The 20990-nt window shown below is 42.9% G+C and overlaps 1 protein-coding gene across 1 annotated transcript; it reads right to left on the bottom strand.

Annotated features, from left to right (window-relative positions):
- Positions 1-220: 220 nt before the first annotated feature.
- On the bottom strand, positions 221-14911 carry THAP12 (THAP domain containing 12). Its single transcript, XM_034060183.1, has 5 exons — positions 14779-14911; positions 6694-6814; positions 4951-5058; positions 3340-3376; positions 221-3058 (listed from the first exon to the last, which is right to left on the bottom strand). Exons 1-5 carry the CDS (start codon positions 14865-14867, stop codon positions 1110-1112), a joined length of 2304 nt encoding a protein of 767 aa, XP_033916074.1. The 5' UTR covers positions 14868-14911; the 3' UTR covers positions 221-1109.
- Between the last annotated feature and the right edge of the window lie 6079 nt (positions 14912-20990).

Genomic DNA, 20990 nt, shown 5'->3' on the forward strand with positions numbered 1-20990 from the left:
CCCTGCCATGGGCAGGGACACCTCACACTAAACCATGGCACCCAAGGCTCTGTCCAACCTGCAGATCAGAAGTGCTGTCAAATTTTCCTGTGTGTTAAGACAATGCCACTCACTGGAAGTCCAAAAAACAGAGAAAAGAACTGCCAAAACTAAAAGGTACCTTACACAGGAATATGCATCCTCTGCGAGGCACAGCTTTACAAAGAAACCCAATACTATGTAAAAAGCAATTCACATTTTATTTTCAATTTCAATAAACTGTACAAAAATGTTTAATTCTTGCCAAAAATAACAGCAGTATTTTCAATCTTACATCTAGACAAACAACAAATGCTGATTTTAATCCTTCCTGGGCAAGTTTACAAATAAACAGATGAGAAGGTGCATGGGTTTGTGTCAAAGTCGGGACAGAACAGATTGAATGGAATCAATGTTAAGGTTTTAGCGTCTTTTGGGAATTCCCATACTCCTGCCATGCCTGTTAAAAGCCTAAAAGAAACAAAAGGTTTGTATCTCACACAAAGGAATGTAAACAGTCATTAAGAGATTTAAGAGGTTGAGTCTTCCAAGGAAACCATAAATGTACCTCTATATCACTAACATTCTCTTTACACTGAGAGAAGTCCACAGCACTGGGATCGTGCCATAGCTGAATCCATTCTCCAAAATGAAATTTAAATATACAATGACTTCCTTTTAATAAGGTTTCCAAGAGAATAAAAGCCTAAAGTAACAGATCTGAAATGGCCAATGCTCTTTTTAGCAGTTTGAGCTTGGTTTGTTTCTTATCCTAACTCATGAGCAAATATGTAGCAGCCCCATCAGGTCTACCACCACAATGTATTTTTTCCAAGATGTAATACATGAGCACCTAGTTAAGTTAACCAGCACCTTTGTCAAGAGCATGGGCTTGCTTTCAGGCTAGATTTTGTTCGCATAGCACATTTAATGCAGACTAACAAATCATAATCTGGGTCACTGATTGATGGGTTCAGTCTAAGACCTAAAATGGAAACACAGTTGCAGTTATTTGAGATTTCAGGGTTTTTTTCCTCAGAGTTGAAGCTTAATTAAAAGCTGTTTCAACAGCTTGGGTAGAGCTTAAAAAATTAAGCATCTCCTGTTACTTCAGAGTTGTTTGAGGGAGTAAAGTCTTCTTGAAACTCCGCTTTATAGGGATAGAGTTTAATGTAGGTGTCCACCATTAAATCTAAGTCATGTTTTATGTCAAAGTTTATGTTCAGCAAAGCTAAGTTGCTTGACCTTTGTGTTGTCAAGGTGTTTTTCAGGTAGGCCTTTAGGCGCTTTCGTCCTAGTTCATACTTCTCATTTTCCACCTTCATCACTGGAAGTATGCACAAGACTTTAAGCAACGCATAAACGTTAGGGAAAAACTTGATGTCAGGCAAGTGAAGTGCTTCATAAATAGTAGATGGGAGTTCAATGTCTTTTCCTCTGTGCTTCCACTTGATTCTCCAACAGTGAAGCTCAGCAGAAAGCGTGTCTGGATTAGGCAAGTCATTTTTATACATGTCAGCGTGATGCTCCTCAGACGTGTTGAATTTAAGCTGTCCCATGACTGAGGGCACCAATGACAGACACTTAAGAGCTTTTAAATGTTGTTCTGAGAATATATCTTTCAATTCTTGAACAACATGCTCCATTGTGGGGATACTAAGGATTTCTTTGTAGTAGTTTTCTGACGTTACCTCGGTGTTGAAGTTCCCCTGTTGTGCCCTACGAAACTTTCCTGGGAGTTTAATTTGTACATCCAGTTTTGTAGCCAGATTTGTTGCTTCCTCAAACCAGAATTCGTGGTAAACTTCGATGTTCTCCATCACTTCGTTCAGAGAATGCAACACTGCTGTCAAGCTGCTGGCTGCAAAGAACACATCTGAAGTTTGGCCTTGGAGATTTTTCCCAAATGCTCTTGTAAAAGAGAGGATGTTTTTCAGAATGACAACAGTGACAATGAAGTCAAAATCTGTTAAAGCGGTTGAAAGCACAAATGCTCGACCAGCAATGCAGGTGTTCCACCTGACGGATGAGTCGCTGCTTACTGCATCCAAGCACAGTACCAATGCTTGCAGGAGGTCCACTAAAACCTCAAACAGATCATGCCTGCCTGTCCACTGGGAATGGCAGATCTCCTTCAGATTGTTACCCCTGTCCTTGTTGTTCTGAAAAAGAACAGAAATTGTGTTGTCCAATTCTACCAGTAATTGTGGAGACTGGCTGAAAAGACAGTAAACCTCTTCGATTGTACCTAACGCAATGGAAACACTAACAACAGGAATGGATTTTGCCAGCCAAACATTTAAGGCACACGAGGAACACAACGTATACACAGCCTGGGGATACTTTTCCAAGAGTCTTGTAGCCACAACTTTCATTTTAGAAGCAAACCCACTGGAGACGATGTAGGCTTGGCCTCGACAGTACTCCATGTTTAGACCCCACTTCTCAGTAATAGTCGTGTGGAACTTAACAGCTAAAATTTCAGGGTCAGCCTCATATGGTAAAAACCCGATGAATTCTTCTCTTAGATTATGAGAATCATCAACAAATCTCACCAACACAGGCAAATGTTCCTCTCCTGCTATGTCTACTACTTCATCGGTGACAATAGAAAAGAAGTGTGAGTCTCTTACTTCCCTCAGTGTCTCTTCTCTAACACAGTTTTCACAGATCTCAAGCATTTGTTTCTGCTGAGTTTTTGAACAATACTCAAGGTTGACTGCAGTCATCTCAAATCGCTTCCTCAGAACTTCATCTCCAGCATTTATTCTATATTCCAGTAGAGCCTGAAAGTTATCAGAAGCAAAAATACCTTCTGGGAGCTCATCAACATTATGGCCATCCAAAGGAATATTTTGTTTACCCATTAGGATCAGTATTTCAAACAAAGATTTAAGGTAATCTTTGTTTTCTCTTTCTTCCAGTGTTAAGGGGACAGCTTCTTCCTCTTGTTCTTCCCCTCCTTCCTCAGGGACAGCGTTTTGTTCATTGTTCTCGTTCAACTCTTGAGTTGCCTGTTCCCGTTCAAAAGGTTCATCAACTACAAAATGTAAAAACACTGTGTCAAAATAACAGGAATAAAGCATAACATTTGCTTTCCCTTACTATCCCCATTTGTTTTATGTTACTGGAGTTTAGAGACAAATGCTTCCAGTTTGAAAGTGAACAGGTATTTCAGAAACAGTTTAGATGGACTATTTGAATCAGGCAGGAACTCAGTTATCCTCCTGATATATATAAACTTACAGTTGTGTGTCCTGCATTACCTTGTCAGCCTTAGTGAAAAAGGTTTGTATGAACTCAATTATTTGGGCCACTTACTCTTCTGCTGCTTCAGTGTTCTTATTTCATCTTCAGTCTTTAAAAAAACAAAACAAAACTTGTATTGACAACAATGTCCAACACATGAGCTTAAAATATTAAAGCACATCAAGATCTGATATAAATATTGTAGGTGAGACCATTTTAAAAGTGTTAATACATACTAATAAGTGCTAGAAGGTTGAAGAGAAGGTTTCTTCAGGCAGTTTATTGCTGCCATGACATGTATTTACAAACTCTATGAGAGCAGTTCGTTACTACTATTAGGATTCTCATGCTTCTATTAGGAGTTTGTTCAATATGTACTATATAATTATTAGGAAATACACTCCATCAGAGAATTCTCTTTCAATATGAACATGCACTGTCAGGGTGCAGAACCATCTTCAGCTTTATTTTCAGTCAATAAACACACTGAATCAAATTTAGAGAATGGTTTGTGTCGAAAGGGACCTTAAAGCTCATCCAGCTCCAACCCCTGCCATTGGCAGGGACATCTTCCACTGGAGCAGCTGCTCCAAGCCCCTGTGTCCAACCTGGCCTTGAGCACTGCCAGGGATGGAGCAGCCACAGCTTCTCTGGGCACCCTGTGCCAGCGCCTCAGCACCCTCCCAGGGAACAGCTTTGCCTAAGAGCTCATCTCAATCTCCTCTCTGGCAGATTAAAGCCATTCCCCTTGGCCTGTCCCTACAGGCCCTTGTCCAAAGCCCCTCTCCAGCTTTCTTGTAGCCCCTTTAAGCACTGGGAGCTCCTCCAAGGTCTCCCCTTAAGGGGCCTTCTCTTCTCCAAGCTGAACAAGCCCAGCTCTCTCAGCCTGGCTCCATAGGAGAGGAGCTCCAGCCCTTGCGATCTTTGTGGCCTCCCCTGGACTCACTAAAAAAGGTCCATGTCCTTCTTATGCTGGGGACTCCAGATTCATGAAGAAATATTTAGAAGCTGTCTGTAACTTTCCAACATATAAGCAGAATTCAGGAGTTGAATTCCTTTTAATTGTCAGTGTACTTATAACCACAGAGACCTAGAGACCCTTTGTCTATAAATGACACAGACACAAAAGAGGTATTGACAAGACATCGTTCCACAACAAACTTATTGATCTTGATTTCCTACATCGATCATCTTCTCAGTAACTAAGCTTAAACAAATATATCTGAATTGTTACAGACATAATGGGCAAACTGAAGATCACAATCAATATGTAGCAAGAATTTCAGGGTACCATGCATAAGTTGTATTCAGAGCTGTAATAACAAGCAAAAGGAAGCTATGCACATTCTATGGAAGACAGAGTGAGCTCTGGATAAACATATTTCATTTTCCAGATTATTTCATTAAACCTTCCTTTGGAGATAAAATTTATAACGGCATAACATTTGGACATTTAATTGATAACCAGCAAAAAGATATTAGAATAAGCGGTCCAGAAAATGCACTCGAGTGCTAACATGGCAGTGGGTTGGAACTGGATATCTTAAGGTCTAACCCAAACCATTCTGTGATTCTATGATATGCTTTAACACTTCTGTGTAACAGTTTCACATGAATTTACTTGCCTTTATTGTTTTAATATTAATAATAATAATAATTACAAATGCTAAATGAAAAACTTACCAGCTCTTTTATCCTTTTCCTGTGTCTGCTGTGGGGATTGTTCAGGTGACTTGTGAGATCAAATATGGTTGGCACAGCGTTATCCCGTAAAACTGTTCTGTAGGGGCTCTGTAAGAACACAGATGTCCAGATTAGGGACTTCTTTGGGAAATATTTATTGTGTGAACACAGAATAACCCCAGAATTTCAGGTGCCATGCCCTTTTTATCACCCTCTTTTTAAAGTATTTTCACATTCTGATGTTCCAAAACACACAGAAAGCCTTGCTACGCAGTTCACATTTGGGGAATAGGACAAGGGGGGATGGGTTTAAACTGAAATAGAGGAAGTTCAGGTTAGATATAAGGAAGAAGTTCTTCCCTGTCAGGGTGGTGAGGCCCTGGCACAGGTTGCCCCGAGAAGTGGTAAATGCTCCGTCCCTGGCAGTGTTCAAGACCAGGTTGGACAGAGCCTTGGGCAACATGGTCTAGTGGGAGGCATCCCTGCCCATGGCAGGGGGTTGGAACTGGATGATCTTAAGGTCCTTTCCAACCCAAACTATTCTATGATTTTATGACATCAAGAAAACACTGGAAATGAAAGATACTAAAGAAAACCCCAACCCAAACCACAGACGCCTTTTCCTCTGCATTATCTTCACATCATAGTCCCCAGATGCATTAATTTTAACTGGCTGCAATAGTATGATTTTGTTAACACTAAACATTCTGAATAAAAAGACACTTATCTATTAGAAAGAAAACATTTTGTTACAGTTGTGCTTTGTTTTTTATCACTTGTTGTATAAAACACTACTGTGGAAGACCATACTGAAGGGAAATTTACCTGTCAAATGAGAAAGAAGAAGAAAAGACTCCTGGATGGCCATGTAAAGGTTTCTAGCAGTTAAATAATAATACTTTAAGTAAAAATTTATATTTTGGATATACTGGAAATGTATGGTGTCTAAACTGGCTGATTTCAGCAAGTACAAAGATTTAACTGATGACATCTCCACCTGGCATTAGACTGAAGCACATTTTAAATAAGCAGAGTTTCATTAGGCTTCATTTCAGATTAATTACTCCCAATATTCATGTGCTTGTTTCTGGGATGCTGGCTAATCAGACACCCTATCACACCTAATATCACCAGGAGCTCAGAGTCTAACCTGTGTATTTGAATTATCCTTTGGAACTAAAAGACTGTTTTTGCTGAAGTATCAGAGTGAAATTCAGCTGTCAAAATCAACAAGAAGAACTGAAAGCTATAATTTCATCAACAGGAAACAGTGCCATGATTTTAGCTGGGTAAAACATAACAGGAACCAAAAGCTTGACAGATGCAAAGAATGTTTAAAGCTCTTGGCCACAACAGAGTGCAACTTTACCAAGTAACACCGTGTACACACTTCAGTGACACCAGTTATACAAACTTGCATACTTACATACAATGAATTTATGTAATAAAATGAGCACTGCTTAACATGAAGAAAGACCTGTAGTGAAGACCAGTGCTCCACAAACATATTAAAACAGCAGAAGCATTTTCTCTCCGACTGCTCATTTCCACTTCAGCCTTTGTGGCAACATCTGAGAGTCTCTGTGATGCCCTGGACCATGACAAGGATCCCAGTTAAGACTAAGGGATTGATTTTCCCAGGGACCAGTTACTCAAGGAGTCAAAGTTTAAAATGAGCATTCTGATTAAAATCATCAGTCACACTTTGCAAGATGCCACAAACAAGAGCTTGTTTTTACTTACACTTCTGCATATCATAGAAGTCTCAAAATGTTTAGCACACAACCTGTAATGCTTGTTGAGTTGATCTGGAGTTTTATCTTCTAAATCTGCTCTTCGACAGTTCTCTACCCATCTTTGACACCTGCATGTAAACAAAAGAATTAGCTCTTTAAGATAAAACAAAAGCCTCCACGACTTCAAACTACTCAGAACTGGAGTGAGGTGAGCCCTGCCCTTGAAGGAAGAGTTCTGTATACCTTCTGTTATAATATACCAGCAAATCTATTAGAAAGCTGGTTTTCTCCTTTAGTTCACCACTTAACACCACCCCAGCAGATTAAGGAGTCTTTTCCCTTAATCTAGATATTCAGGTTAGATATAAGGGAGAAGTTCTTTACTGTGAGAGTACTGAGGCGCTGGCACAGGATGCACAGAGAAGTGGTAAATGCTCCATCCCTGGCAGTATTCAAGGCCAGGCTGGACAGAGTCTTGGCTGACAGGGTCTAGTGCGAGGCGTCTCTGCCCGCAGCAGGAGGGTTGGAACTGGATGACCTTAAGATCCCTTCCAACCCTAACTATTCCATGATTCTAGGATTCTATATTCTTGTTTTGTCTCACACACACCAGACTGTTCATGAAACCTGACCATTTAATTCTCACAAATTCAATCCTGAAAGAAAAAGCTAAAAGAGAAAGATGATCATGTAGACTAAAGTCATAAAGTCTTCAAAGGCAGGCATTAAAATTGTTGTCTTCTCCAGCTCCCTCCAAAATACAGCATTTATCATTTATTGTGGTCATTGGGGAGTTCAGAGTAGATTTTTAAACAGTGAAATTTGAAATTTTAATAAAAATAAAAGAGAAGGCTGCATGGAAACCTAACAGTACCCTTCCAATATCTGAGAGGGGCCTACAAGGATGCTGGAGAGGGACCTTTCATCAGAGACTGCAGTGATAGGACAAGGGATGATGGGTTCAAACTAAAACAGGGGAAGTTTAGGTTAGATATAAGGAAGAAGTTCTTCCCTGTGAGGGTGGTGAAGCCACCGGATAGGTTGCCCAGAGAAGTTATGAATGCTCCATCCCTGGCAGTGTTCAAGGCCAGTCAGGACAGAACCCTGGATGACATGGGTTAGTGTGAGGTGTCCCTGCTCATGGTAGGGGGTTGGAGCTGGGTGATTTTAAGGTCCTCTACAACTAAAACCATTCTGTGATTCTACAGGCAGTGTTCACATGCCTGCAGTTTTCCTTAGATGCATATTTTTACATTTACTTTTGCTTTGGATTAGTTTTCTGAGATCTAACACAAAGCTAATTAAACATTTTCCCTAACAGAGACTCTTTTTAGAGATGAAAAATACTGTTTCCTCTGGTGAGCAAACCACTTGCACTAATTGATACAAATGCATCACTCAGCTCTTATTTTCCTCAACAGGAGCTATGCAATCACTTTCTTGCTATGGATTTTTGAGCAACAACACACACAGACTGATTACGTGCAACTACTCCAGTAATACTCATCTGCTATTTTATTTGTTCATTTATATATTTGCTGCACAAGACTCCAGCAGCTCCTGATATCTCTATTTAAAAGTTGAAAAAAAAAGACATTTCCTTCCTCAATAGGAGTGAACAGTGAGCAGCTGCAGCTAAGAAACCTAACAGGATGCTTGGGAACATCGACAAGGGCACCACCAGCAGAGATAAAGATGTCCCCGTAGTGATACAGTAGAGTGATCTACTCAGTGCTTGTCAGGCCACCCCTTGAATACTGTGTTCAGTTGTGGTCCTGCTGCACAAAAAAGATACAGACAGGCTGGAAAGAGGCCAGAGAAGGGCCACAAAGATGATCCAAGGACTGAGCAGTATCTGAGGAAAGGCTGAGAGAGCTGGAACTGTTCAGCCTGGAGAAGAGAAGGCTTAGGGGAGACCTTATCCCCATGTGCCAATATTTAAAGGGTGGCTACAAAGATGATGGAGACTCCCTTTTGACAAGGAGTCTCATGGAAAAGACAAGGGGTGATGGGCAAAAGTTACTCATGGAGAGATTCCCACTGGACATAAGTGAGAAAATTTTCCCAATGAGAACAACCAGTCACTGGAATAATCTCCCCAGGGAAGTGTTGACTCCCCAGCATTGGGCACTGTTAAGATTGGGCTGGACAGAGTGCTGAGCCATCTAGTCTAGGTCATGCTTTGCCAAGAAAGGTTGGACCAGATGATGCCTGAGATCCTTTCCAACCTGGGATTCCTATAAGCCTGCAATAATAATGTACCTTCTTACACCTCGTGGCATCACAGAGCCACCACTTTACAGCAGCTGCAAGTAAACAGTTGGTAACATACAATACAGATGAGTAAAAACCTCCACATGAAGACAAATAATGACTTATTTGTTCATTATTTAACTATACAGGGTGGTTATGCAATCTCTCCTTCCTCCTAGCATAAATCCTTCCCCAGTCAAACTCAAGAACAGAGACAACTCTAAAGATTTATAGTAATATCACAATAACTCTATAGCAAAAAAAAGGAGAAGGAACTTCCACTTCAGTCTCAGTGACTTATTTGACTTTACTATCCATCACTTTGCTACATACTCTTCAACATGGAGTCATTTTAAAGTGATCTGTTGGGTTTCATCCTAATTGGTGCATGTTGGCAAGGTCCAGGAATGCACACAGAGAAGTTATGTGAAGAGTCTTCTATTTCAGCAGGGCAAGGTAAGGTTGAGCTCCTCACAACCCAGTTAGTGCTGAAATTCATGAAAGTGAAAAAATTACTCAGTCCACTTAAAACCAAAGGACTTTAAATATCCTGATTCCTTAACTAGAAAAAAAGATGGCTCATGACCCAGGAAATAGCTGGAAGTGGATTCACCATCATCTCTACTTCAACTGAGGGCAATAAAGGGCAACTGTGAAGAAAAAAGGGGGGAATCTTGGGTTACCTCATGTTGTGCTAACTCCTCTGAATCACTGTCTGGCAACCACAAAGTGGTGTCAGCAATGGTGAACCTAGAGCTGGCATGCAGTTGTCATGGACTGACAAAAGTTGGCCTGAATCCCTTTACCTCTGCTGTGGCTAACAACCAAAGAATAAGTTGATACGAGTAGATGAGATTAATGAGTGATGGCAGAAGAGCTCTTCAGAGGAGTTTTATTCAGAAAATGAGTCTCCAAAGATTAAATTAACCACCCAATACTTCTCTCCCTTCTCAAATTCTTCTATTACAGCTGCAGCCACTGGCTTTTGTACTGAAGTCAACACTGCCTGAGCACATGAGCCAAAAGAAGCCCTTAATGTGTAGAGCCCCATTCTGTATTCTCTGTTCAGACACAGTTGGCAAGCTCTTCACACCATCAGAGCAGTGGATTAGCAACTGGAGCTCTAGACAGCTAGGAAATTCTACTGGCAAAGACTGGAGCATTGAAGCTCTCTCTCAGGTAGCTACAGGGCTGGAAGAGATGGTGGAGGTTATGTGACTAGACTCAAGTATGCCAACTCTGCCTGAGTCTGAATTCAGCCTTTCAGCCTTGCTATGATCTTGGCTCCTAATCTAACACTCTCCAAGGAACAAGAAATGGAAGAACAAAGAAAAAGGAGATCAGACCCCCAAAACCACCCAACATAGCTCTGCATGGTGCTACCCAAGCAGCAACTAAAAAGATTTTGAAAGAAAATTATATATAAAACTTTCTCCAGCTTTTTAGGATTCAACTAATGCACTTTGTATACTGTTGCGCAAGTGCTTTAGTTGCAAAATATCTGGCACAAATTAAAAGCCATCTCAACGTCATCTATTGCACCACTACTCAGGTATCATTTGTTAGCTTTTAAGGTAGTTTTTTTCAGTCACAAGCTCTACAGTTTCAGAGATATGCCAACATCTCATTGAAGCTCTAATGGCATTTTATTGAGGTGTAGATAGAGTGTAAACCACTATGTTCCTTCCATATGGGTCAACTACAGCTGAATAGCATCTCTTTGCTTAAGAAGTAGTTTGTTCTACTCACACCTTATCATAACTCAAACCATGATGACAGAGTCAGAAACACTGATGAGAGTCAGACAGATCTTACTGGGGGGATCACCTCCTAGGCTTATATATAAAATATGTATCCTTTTTGAGATAATAGAGGCTATTTACACTAATATTTGAGATGAAGAGACTACATACCATCCATTAAATGCAGCTGGTTCTTTTTTCAAAGCCTAATCTGTGCACCCCTTCTCTTTTTCTCAGGTAGTAACAATAAATGAAGATAGCCTTCAATAACTAGCTAGCTCCCTCAGACTTGCTAACACTCAAAGGAGCAGGCTTGGAATGCCTGGCTGGAACTGCTTAGCACTGAACTGGGAAAAATATAAAGGCAATTACTCAGTTATTGTGGAAAACCTGAAAGCTGAAAAGTAGAAGAGACAGTCTACCTGGGCCTGTGTTTCTCAATATTTATTTTTTAATTCAAATAATAATGTCATTTTCTCAACTTTCTCACTGGAAGTTACCAAGTGCAAGTAACATGGTTTTGGCATAAAGTACTTTGCTCACCAGACCAGTTTTACCTATAACAGTGAAAGGTTTCTATGACTGCGAGTAGCACACGCAACACATCATTTACAACTGCAGATGATTGCTGCAGTTCAAACTGGAGAATAAAGCACTTACACCCTTCAGTCTACAAACCCAGAAAGCTGCATTTATCAATATTTAAATGCTGTTGTTAAAAAAGGCTATATGATCAACCTTGGACATTTTAACATAGGTTTAAATGAGAAAGGTGTAAGATATGGGAGGGGGGTACTTGTACTTAAAACAAAAAAGAGTATCACCTTGGTCATTTCATGATTTTAAGAGCAGAACTAAGACTCTAGAAACAGTTTAGGTATAGCTTATCCTTCCCTTAAACAGTGGAAGGGTCTAGATGATCCTTCAGGGTTAATTTTAACTCTATTTTCTACTACTCTGTTACAGCAATATCAATTGTATCAGCCTGAACTACTTAAAGGCTATTATGAAGTGAAGAAATCACACACACTGTAGAAACAAGCCAGTACTTAGAACTACAGAATCATATCTGTGATCCACTTTAATGTTAGCAAATGAAGCATCCATAAACCTATGTTGTTCCAACTCATTGAAATAAATTTGGTTTTTCTTCCAAATAATTATTATTCCTAAACTTACACAAGTGGTGGTTAAAAGTAGTAGTATTCTAATTCTGAAATGTTGTTTTAAAAAAACCCAACCTTTAAAATTCGTGCATTGTTTAATTACCTGCACTCTTTTTAACACATCATTGTATTGCTACCATGGAAAACATTCACTCAATATGTCTTTCAACAGAAAAACAATCATTTGAAAGGGTATTTTCTTTAAAAAGTGGATTTTCACTTATTGACCAACTAGACAGGACTCAGATTTTACAGCACGGACTCCTTACAAACCAGACCAACTTCAGACAGCACCAAAGCTCTTCCATTCCACACAAACTGCAATTGTTCCTCCAACTCATAGGATGGAAAGTGGAATGAGACAATTCTGGGAGCAAATAACACAAATGAAGCAGGACATACATACAGAGAGTGGTAGGACAGGGGAAATGGTTTTAAACTGAGAGAGCAGATTCAGATTAGACATTAGGCAGAAGTTCTTCCCTGTGAGGGTGCTGAGGCGCTGGCACAGGGTGCCCAGAGAAGCTGTGGCTGCCCCATCCCTGGCAGTGCTCAAGGCCAGGTTGGACACAGGGGCTTGGAGCAAGCTGCTCCAGTGGAAGGTGTCCCTGCCAATGGCAGGGGTTGGAACTGGATGAGCTTTAAGGTCCCTTCCAACACAAACCAGTCTGGGATTCTATCAAAGATTAAGAGTGGGTAATCAACTATTTTTATTTCCATTTTCATTAAAATATGTAATAGGGATTGTACTGTAAAACCTTGCATGTCTGGGCATCAGAAAGCTGCCTGGTTACTCCAGCTTTGACATAGGCATCACATTCACCCAGGAGAGCCTGATGACACATCTGAAAACACAGCTTTAAGCAGCAGCTACTACTTAATACCACCTTTTATATCTTCATTCAAAATCAGTTAGAGGGAACTCTTTTCTTAGAAAAAAACTATATACCAAACATTCCCATAGGTTTTGAATTTTCTGGAAACAAGGTCAAACAGCTTCAAGGAATCAATCTATATATGGTATGTGTGTGTATGCACATACATACACACATATATATATATACACACATACATACTCTACACCTAGGTTGGAGCAATCCCAGGCACAGCTACAGTTTGGGCAGAGAAGAGATTCAGAGCAGCTCAAGGAGAAGGACTTGGGGGTGTTGGTCAAGGAGAAAATGAATATGAGCCGGCTGCAGTGTGTGCTCACAGCCCAGAAAGCAACCGTATCCTGGGCTGCATCCAAAGGAGCGTGACCAGCAGGGCGAAGGAGGTGATCCTGCCCCTCTGCTCTGCTCTGGTGAGACCTCACCTGGAGCATTGTGTGCAGTTCTGGTGTCCTCAACATAAAAAGGATATGGAGCTTTTGGAACAAGTGCAGAGGAGGCCATGAGGATGAGCAGGGGACAGGCGTACCTCCCATACAAAGAGAGGCTGAGAACATTGGGGCAGTTCAGCCTGCAGAAGAGAAGCTGTATGGAGACCTCAGAGGAGTTTCCAGTGTCTGAAGGGGGCCTATAAGGATGCTGGGGAGGGACTATTTATTAGGAACTGTAGTGAAAGGACAATGGGTTGAAAGGTAACAGGTTGAAACTTAAACAGGGGAAGTTTAGAATGGAAGGAAGGAAGAAGTTGTAATGTAAGGAAGAAGTTCTTTACTGTGAGGGTGCTGAGGCACTGGAATGTTTTGCCCAAGGAAGTTATGAATGCTCCATCCCTGGCAGTGTTCAAGGCCAGTCTGGACAGAGCTTTGAGTGCCATCATTTAGTGCGAGGTGTCCCTGCCCATGGCAGCGGGATGGATGATCTTAAAGTCCTTTCCAGCCCTGTCTATTCTATGATTCTAAGAGATATATATAAAACATCAAGAAATTTCAGCCCTTGTTACCTCCTGTTAGGAGGCAGATAAGTGGTATTGCTCTAGCACTTATGCAACTTCTAAAACTGTGAGGAGCAAGTCAAATGATTTTAGGAGCATTATCTAGATTTAAAGATGAACTTGTCATAATAGTTTCTATGTCTAAGTGCCCGATTTATTTTCTGCAGCCTCTCACTCACACACTTCTCACTCTACCAGTTCACCATCCCTGCTTTGCACCCACTGGGAGCATGAATATCTCATAACTTCCGCTGTTGCTCATTATGCTCTACCACTAACCATCACTCTTATAATCCTGTGGCAACTGCCTGTCACACTGGTGTCCTGTTGTCACACACATCTCATCGTCTAGCACCACATCAGCTCAACACAAAAGGCCCGATTTCCACCCCTGAGCCAGTGCTGGGCTCCCCACAACCACACGGTCCCCGGCCTCATCCTACTGCTCCCACACCCCTCCAGCTGCCCCACACCTCCAATACCCATACATCCACCCCATTGCTGCCCCACAGACCTAACAGACACGTAACCCCATACACCCTCCCGTACTACCCATATGCTCCCACACACCCCACAGCCAGGCAGCCCCCCAATAGCCAGGCACCTTCCCACCCCCCTCACAACTAGACAGCCCCACAACTCCCTCCAAGACCCATAGGACCCCCCACTCCCCATAGAACCAGTCACCCACCATCACTCCCACAAACCCCACAGGGCCTCCCCACCCGGGGGTGGGCAAAGCGGAGGCCCCGGCAGCGCATGCGCAGGCGCCCGCCCGCCTCCCTACCGCGGCCCTCAGGGTCCCGCCCCGCCGGCACCACAGCGAGCAGCGGCCTTGGCCGGGAGAAGGTGGCGGCTGCGAGTGGGGAGCCCCGAGCTGAGGTAAGGAGACAAGGAAGGAAGGAAGAAAGGAAGGAAAGAAGGAAGGAAGGAGACAGACACCTCCCCACCGAGGGGTGTGCTGGCCTGAGGGGAGAAGCGAGCACCCTCAACGCGCTGCATCGCGGGCTGCCTTCCTGAGGCGGCGGCAGTGCCCCGGTGCGGCCTCACCTGACGGGGTCCCGGGGGAAGCGGAAGAAGGCGAGGTCGGACTGGGTGCTCTTGCGGGTGCAGTTGGGAGCCGCGCAGAAGTTCGGCATGGTCCTGCGGGTTGGCGCCGCTGCCCCTTTAAATGCCGGAGGGAGGGGAGGGGAAGGGAGGGGGGGGTGTATGTGGGGAGGAGGAGGAGGACGGGGGGGAGGGAGGGAGGCAGGAAGGAAGGACGGGGACGGGGTGGGGGGAGAAGCGGCTCTACACTGCTGTGAGCGGCCGGGAGGATTCACCGCCACCCTCCGCCGGGACAAGGGCCGCCTCCTTCCCAGAGTGCACCGCGACCGGCGACCCGCCGGGCAGTGCCCATGCGCCGCGCTGCGACGGCGGCGCCCGGATGAGCGGCGCGCATGCGCGCCCCCTAACGGAGCTTTGGGCTTGAGTCTCTGTGGTAGCGAGCGGTGTGTGAGGTGGCTTGGGTGTATTTAGCTTAAACATGGAGTTGGGATGTGGAATATAACGTATTATGGTTTTCTGATGTATGTTTTCGTATGTTCTGCTTTATAGGAAGGTGCTACTCTGAAGCTTGGATGGGTAATGGGAGGAGACTGGAGAAGAGAAGCTGCGTGGAGACCTTAGAGCAGCTTCCAGTGTCTGAAGGGGGCTACATGAATGTTGGAGAGGGACTCCTCATGATGGACTGCAGTGATAGGACAAGGGGTGATGGGTTCAGACTGAAACAGGGGAAGTTTAGATTGCAGATAAGGCAGAAGCTGTTCCCTGTGAGGGTGCTGAGGCACTGGAATGGGTTGCCCAAGGAAGTGGTAAAGGCTCCATCCCTGGCAGTGTTTAAGTCCAGGTTGGACAGGGCTTAGGCTACATGGTCTAGTGTGAGGTGTCCCTGCCCATGGCAGGGGTTTGGAACTGGATGATCTTAAGGTCCTTTCTAACCCAAACCATTCTACAAACAAGCAATATGTTAAGCAATAAAGTAATCAAACAGGGAGTATGCCTGATGTGAAGCCTTTGTCAGGTGTGTCAGAGGTGAAAGCAAGCTTAGCAAAAAGAAACAGGAGATGAAAAACTGGATGATTGGAAGAGGAAAAAGAGTCATTCACCAAATACGGCTTGCTAGTAGTTTGAGGAATCATGGAATCAAAATGGTTTGGGTTGGAAGGGACCTTAAATCTCCTCCAATTCCAACCCCCTGCAGTGAGCAGGGACACCTTCAACTAGATCAGATTGTGCAAAAGTAGGCGAAGTAGCTATAAAATCTATAAATGCTGATGACAAATCATAATCATTTCAGGTACGGTAGTGCTGCAGTGTGAGAATTCAGCTGTGATATATCTTCTATATGTTTTCAAAATCACATAAGAAAGCATCCTGACATGGAGATCTATTGGCCTTTGGGAAGGATAATGTAAATGTGGGAAGTAGCCAAAGTCTTTGTTGTTTAAAAAAGTGCATAAGGGGACATAAATCAAAAAAGTTACTTGTTCCCTTCCGCATGGCTTCAAGGCTTGTAAGCTGGTTTGTATGCATATAACAAAATCTGTCTTTTATAGGAGAAAGCATTGCTATCAACTGCCTTTCAAACAAGGAGTCTCAAAATATATTTCATTGGAATAATTTCCATGACATTATTTGGTGTTAATTATTTGCCAGGATTCTAACTTGGGCATGGAGCTCAGTTAATTCCTTATCAGTAGTTTTAAGCAGTCATTTAAGCCAGTGCTAAAGGTAAGTTTTGCTGCACCTGACTGCTTTCACTTTACTGGGCTATGACCAGATTCATACGGAGTGAACTGTGTTAGGGACTTAAGCAGAAACTAACTCTTTTTTAAATACACTTGTTTAGGTTAGATTTAATTCAGGTAAAAGCCATGTGATTTGCTGTGCAGATGCATAAATGTTCACACTCCAGAAAGAGAGCAGGATCATTTTAAACTGCAGTAATAGTTCAGAAGCATGGCTCTGTAATGTTATGTGACTTTTTAAACCTGTTTCAGTAGGAAAAACTACTTTAGCCTTAATATGAAAATTGAGAGTATCTTCTGCCCAAGGTTGAAGGGCCTTTACTCCTCCAAACAGATTGCCAAACAAAAGCACGTGTGTGCTAAAGCCCTTACTCTACAAGTGTGTTTAAGGCTCTTCTAAATGTGTATATATCTGTATATGAACTTTCCTAATGAAATTAAAGCATCCTGAAGTCTGCTGGATGATGATTCTTATGAGGAGATGAATTTTCAAGTGATTGCTATGTAAGGGAAAGAAAATGAGCTTAATTCTTTTCAACAATATAACTAAAAGACCATTACCTATAAAGAAGATCAGTTAGTTTACTACTTAGTTGGAAATTACTAGCTTCTATTGTACAGTACAGGAATCGCCAAAACCCTTCTTTTCCCTGCAGAATAGCCTTTGAAGTGCATGTGTGTAATCTGCATGCTGGTGATTTTGTGTCTTAAATAATACTCAAGACTATAAAGTATTGGTCACAGCATATTCCCAAGTGTGTCTTTGCCTATTGACATTGAATGGGGATTGCATATTGTGTTCGTAACATTGGACATATCATCTGTATTCTCTGCATAAATTTAAGGAATTTTGTCTGTTCACATGGATTTTTAATTGCCTTTTCACCCCTCACTGTCTCTTAAGGTCAGCTGTATCTCAAATCCAGGATGCCCTATCCCATAATAGCAGTTGCAAAATGACTTCTTTAGTGTACGTCTGGAATTGAGCTGCATGTCTCTTCCAGGGTGAAAGTCAGTGGGGCTTGATTGTACTGTTAAAGTATGATTGTGTAGTCCTGCAGGTTTCCTGCTATTAAAACTGTATTTGCAAGAGAATATTTGAAATCTGAAATGCTTTCATGACTTTTACTACTATTTTACTACTATTACATTCTCTTGCAAGTCATACAGCCCTGTTTTGTTGGCCTGACCTGTGTGTAAGAGCTCAATGGACATGAGGTTAATCCTGTGGAGGTGTTTTAGTAAATGTGTATCCAGACATGCTGACATTCACAATAACAGGATGAAAACAAGATGCTTCTATACAGAGTTTGCCTGCAGTTCTGTAGAACTACATCTTCATTGACAGTGGAGGGAAGGGATGGATCCACAGGGACCTGACCAGGCTGGAGAGGTGGGACTGTGTGAACCTCATGGAGTTTAACAAGGGCAAGGTTCTGCCCCTGGTTTCGGCAATCCCAGCTCAACCACAGGCTGGGGGAGACTGGATGGAGCAGCCTGAGGAGAAGGACTTGGGGTGTTGGGTGAGGAGAAGCTCCCCATGACCCGGTTTCAGTGAGTGCTTGAGCCCAGAATCCCCCCGTGTTCTGGGCTGCACCCCCAGAGCGTGAGCAGCAGCTCAGGGAGGGGATCCTGCCCCTCTACTGTGCTCTGGGGAGACCTGAGAGCAGCTCCAGTGCCTAAAGGGGCTGCAGGAAAGTTGGAGAGGGGCTTGGGACAAGGGCCTGTAGAGTCAGGCCAAGGGGAATGGCTTGAACCTGCCCAAGAGAGGGGAGACTGAGCTGAGCTCTTAGGCAGAAGCTGTTCCCTGGGAGGGTGCTGAGGCGCTGGCACAGGGTGCCCAGAGAAGCTGTGGCTGCCCCATCCCTGGCAGTGCTCAAGGCCAGGTTGGACACAGGGGCTTGGAGTAGCTGCTGCAGTGGAAGGGGTCCCTGCCCGTGGCAGGGGTTGGAGCTGGATGAGCTTTAAGGTCCCTTCCAAAACAAACCAGTCTGTTTTTGTGATTCTATCATCCTGTTACCTATGGAGCTGCCTTTGTTATCCAAATACAATCCTAATCAAATACATCCTTTACAGTTGATAGACTCACTTGCTTCCCCAGCACTTATAGCACATCCAACCTAAAATTATTTAGTCAAAATCAGGAGGAACTCATTTGCTAATGAGCTGATGCAAACTGAAAACTAATGCATGGTCTGTTGACAGCTTAAAGGCGCAACTCGAGGGAGAACACACAAGCATCCCTAAAACAGAATACAAATCACATCCCAGCATGGCCAAATTCTGCTAAATGCTAATCTGGGATGTGTTTGTTGGATTGCAGAAGTGTGCTGGAATCAACAGTGGTTTTTAATACATGTATGTGAGCACAGATAAGCACACAAGTCATGCAGTGGAGTGATAACTAATACTTTGCTTTATGCCCATCCTTTCTATTCTGAGGAGTGGCTGTGCTTTCTTCCAGCAAGTTTACACATTCTTCACCAATACACCACACTGCAACAAGGATGGAGGTTTGCATCAGCCTCTGTGCATTGCACAGGGTACCAGCTTTAATTCACCTTTTGACATGGCACGAAATGACACAGTGAAGGGGATTTTGTCATTCTGAGGTTATTTAATCAAGTTATTGCCTTGGTGCAGTGAAGCAATGGATTTAAGCCTTGCTGATTTTAGGTACTTTGAGGAGTGAAGCTCTTATGATTTGTAAAACAACTGCATATATTGAATACAATGTGTATTACTTGTAATAGGGGGGAAAAATCTCCTGTTAACTTGCAGCACAAACCTGTCTGCAGTGAAAACAGTTGAAACAGCTTTGGATTTAAATACAAATAGCCCTTGGTGACAGTGCCTGTATCTGTGTGTAAAAGGCTCCTCTGGCAAGCCACTGGCACTTGAATGCCGCTGAGGGTTCTGCTTTTACCTTAGCCAGGATCAAAAATGGGATTGGGAAGTGTTTTAAGGAGGGAGAGTGAGTTTAGGAGCGGTCTGAGGGCAATGGAATGAGATGAAAATAGAGTTGCTTACGTGAGGAAAACATACTGAGTGACTGCATAACCTCTTAAGTGGAAACCCCATTGGTTAGGCCTTTAAATGAGAAACCAAGAAAAAGACAATTTCTTTAACTTCTGTTCTAATTGAGGCTATTTCTCTCATATGCAAGACAGAAAACACTTTAAACCATCTTTAACCTCCCTCCAATTTTAAATCACCTATAACGCTGCATTCATCTGACTATAAAATTATAGTAGGTTTCTTGCTTCTTTCCTGAATTGCTGATAGACTGAGCCAAGTAATACAATTTTTTCCCTTGATTTTCCCATTTTCCTTTAGAAATAGGACTCTTGGATGCTGAAAATTCACCGGTTACAGCAGACAAGGAGTAGCTGCGCACTGTTCCCATGTGCATAGTACCTCGGTGATGCACCTCAGTTCTACCTGGGAAAGGCTGCTCTGAAAAGGATTATGTCAGAGTCTGTATCAATTAGGTTGTAGCAATGCGAGTGGAGATGCAGTTAATAACCCACAGCTAAGCTGCTGTGCTCATTTCCTATGAGCCCCTGAAGAGCTGAGAGGCGCAGCTTTGTCCTGGTGACCAGGGCTGCATACAAATCACCTCCCTGCTCCTCCCTTGGGCCATCTCATGCTTCCGAGCTCATTGTGTTCCCCCTTCTGTTGTCTTCAGGGATAGAAGGAAGCGTGGTGAGACACACATTATTCTGTTAGTGCCCAGGAAGTTTAATTAATTAGAGCGGTGTCTGTAATTGATGGGAATCCTATTATTTAAGCTGATGGGGGATCAGAGCATGTCAGGTTGTAGAGAACATAAAGGAGAGCAGGAGTGCTTGATGGTCACTGCATTTCTTTACTGGAAGGAGGAAGAAATTATGCTTAAATGCATGTATTTGACCAAATTTTGGATTCCCCAATGTTGGACACTGTTCAGATTGGCCTGGACAGGGTGCTGGGCCATCCAGTCTAGGTCATGCTTTGCCTAGAAACCAGATGATCCTTGAGGTCCCTTCCAAGCTGGGATTCTGTGATCCTTAAGAAGAATACCCAGCAGAATGCTGTTATAAATAACAATGTGTGGCTTTTGTGTATCACCGTCATTAGGTTTTAAATGCTTTATACAAGTGGAAATTGGAGGCCTGGAGAGGTGATACAACTCATGCAGTATTGCTCCCCAAGTCACCATCAGATGAAGCGTAGCTTGTGTCCTGATGAGTCCTAGTTTCATCTCTGCTGGCTGTGATAGGAATGCTAATGGTGAGCTGCTGTTGACACATTTACATCTAAAGTATTAGCCTAATATGACCAAGGTACAGAAAATCAGTGATTTCAGTTTTAATTATTTGACTTCTTAGCTCCCCTTGACCACCAGAGAAAATGGATTATTACAAACTCCTTTGACCCTGTGGGATTTTCACGCTGTTGAGCATTGCCTGCTTAGGAAAGACCATGAAACAC

This window comes from Melopsittacus undulatus, chromosome 2 (assembly GCF_012275295.1).
Source record: "Melopsittacus undulatus isolate bMelUnd1 chromosome 2, bMelUnd1.mat.Z, whole genome shotgun sequence".
Lineage (NCBI taxonomy): Eukaryota > Metazoa > Chordata > Aves > Psittaciformes > Psittaculidae > Melopsittacus > Melopsittacus undulatus.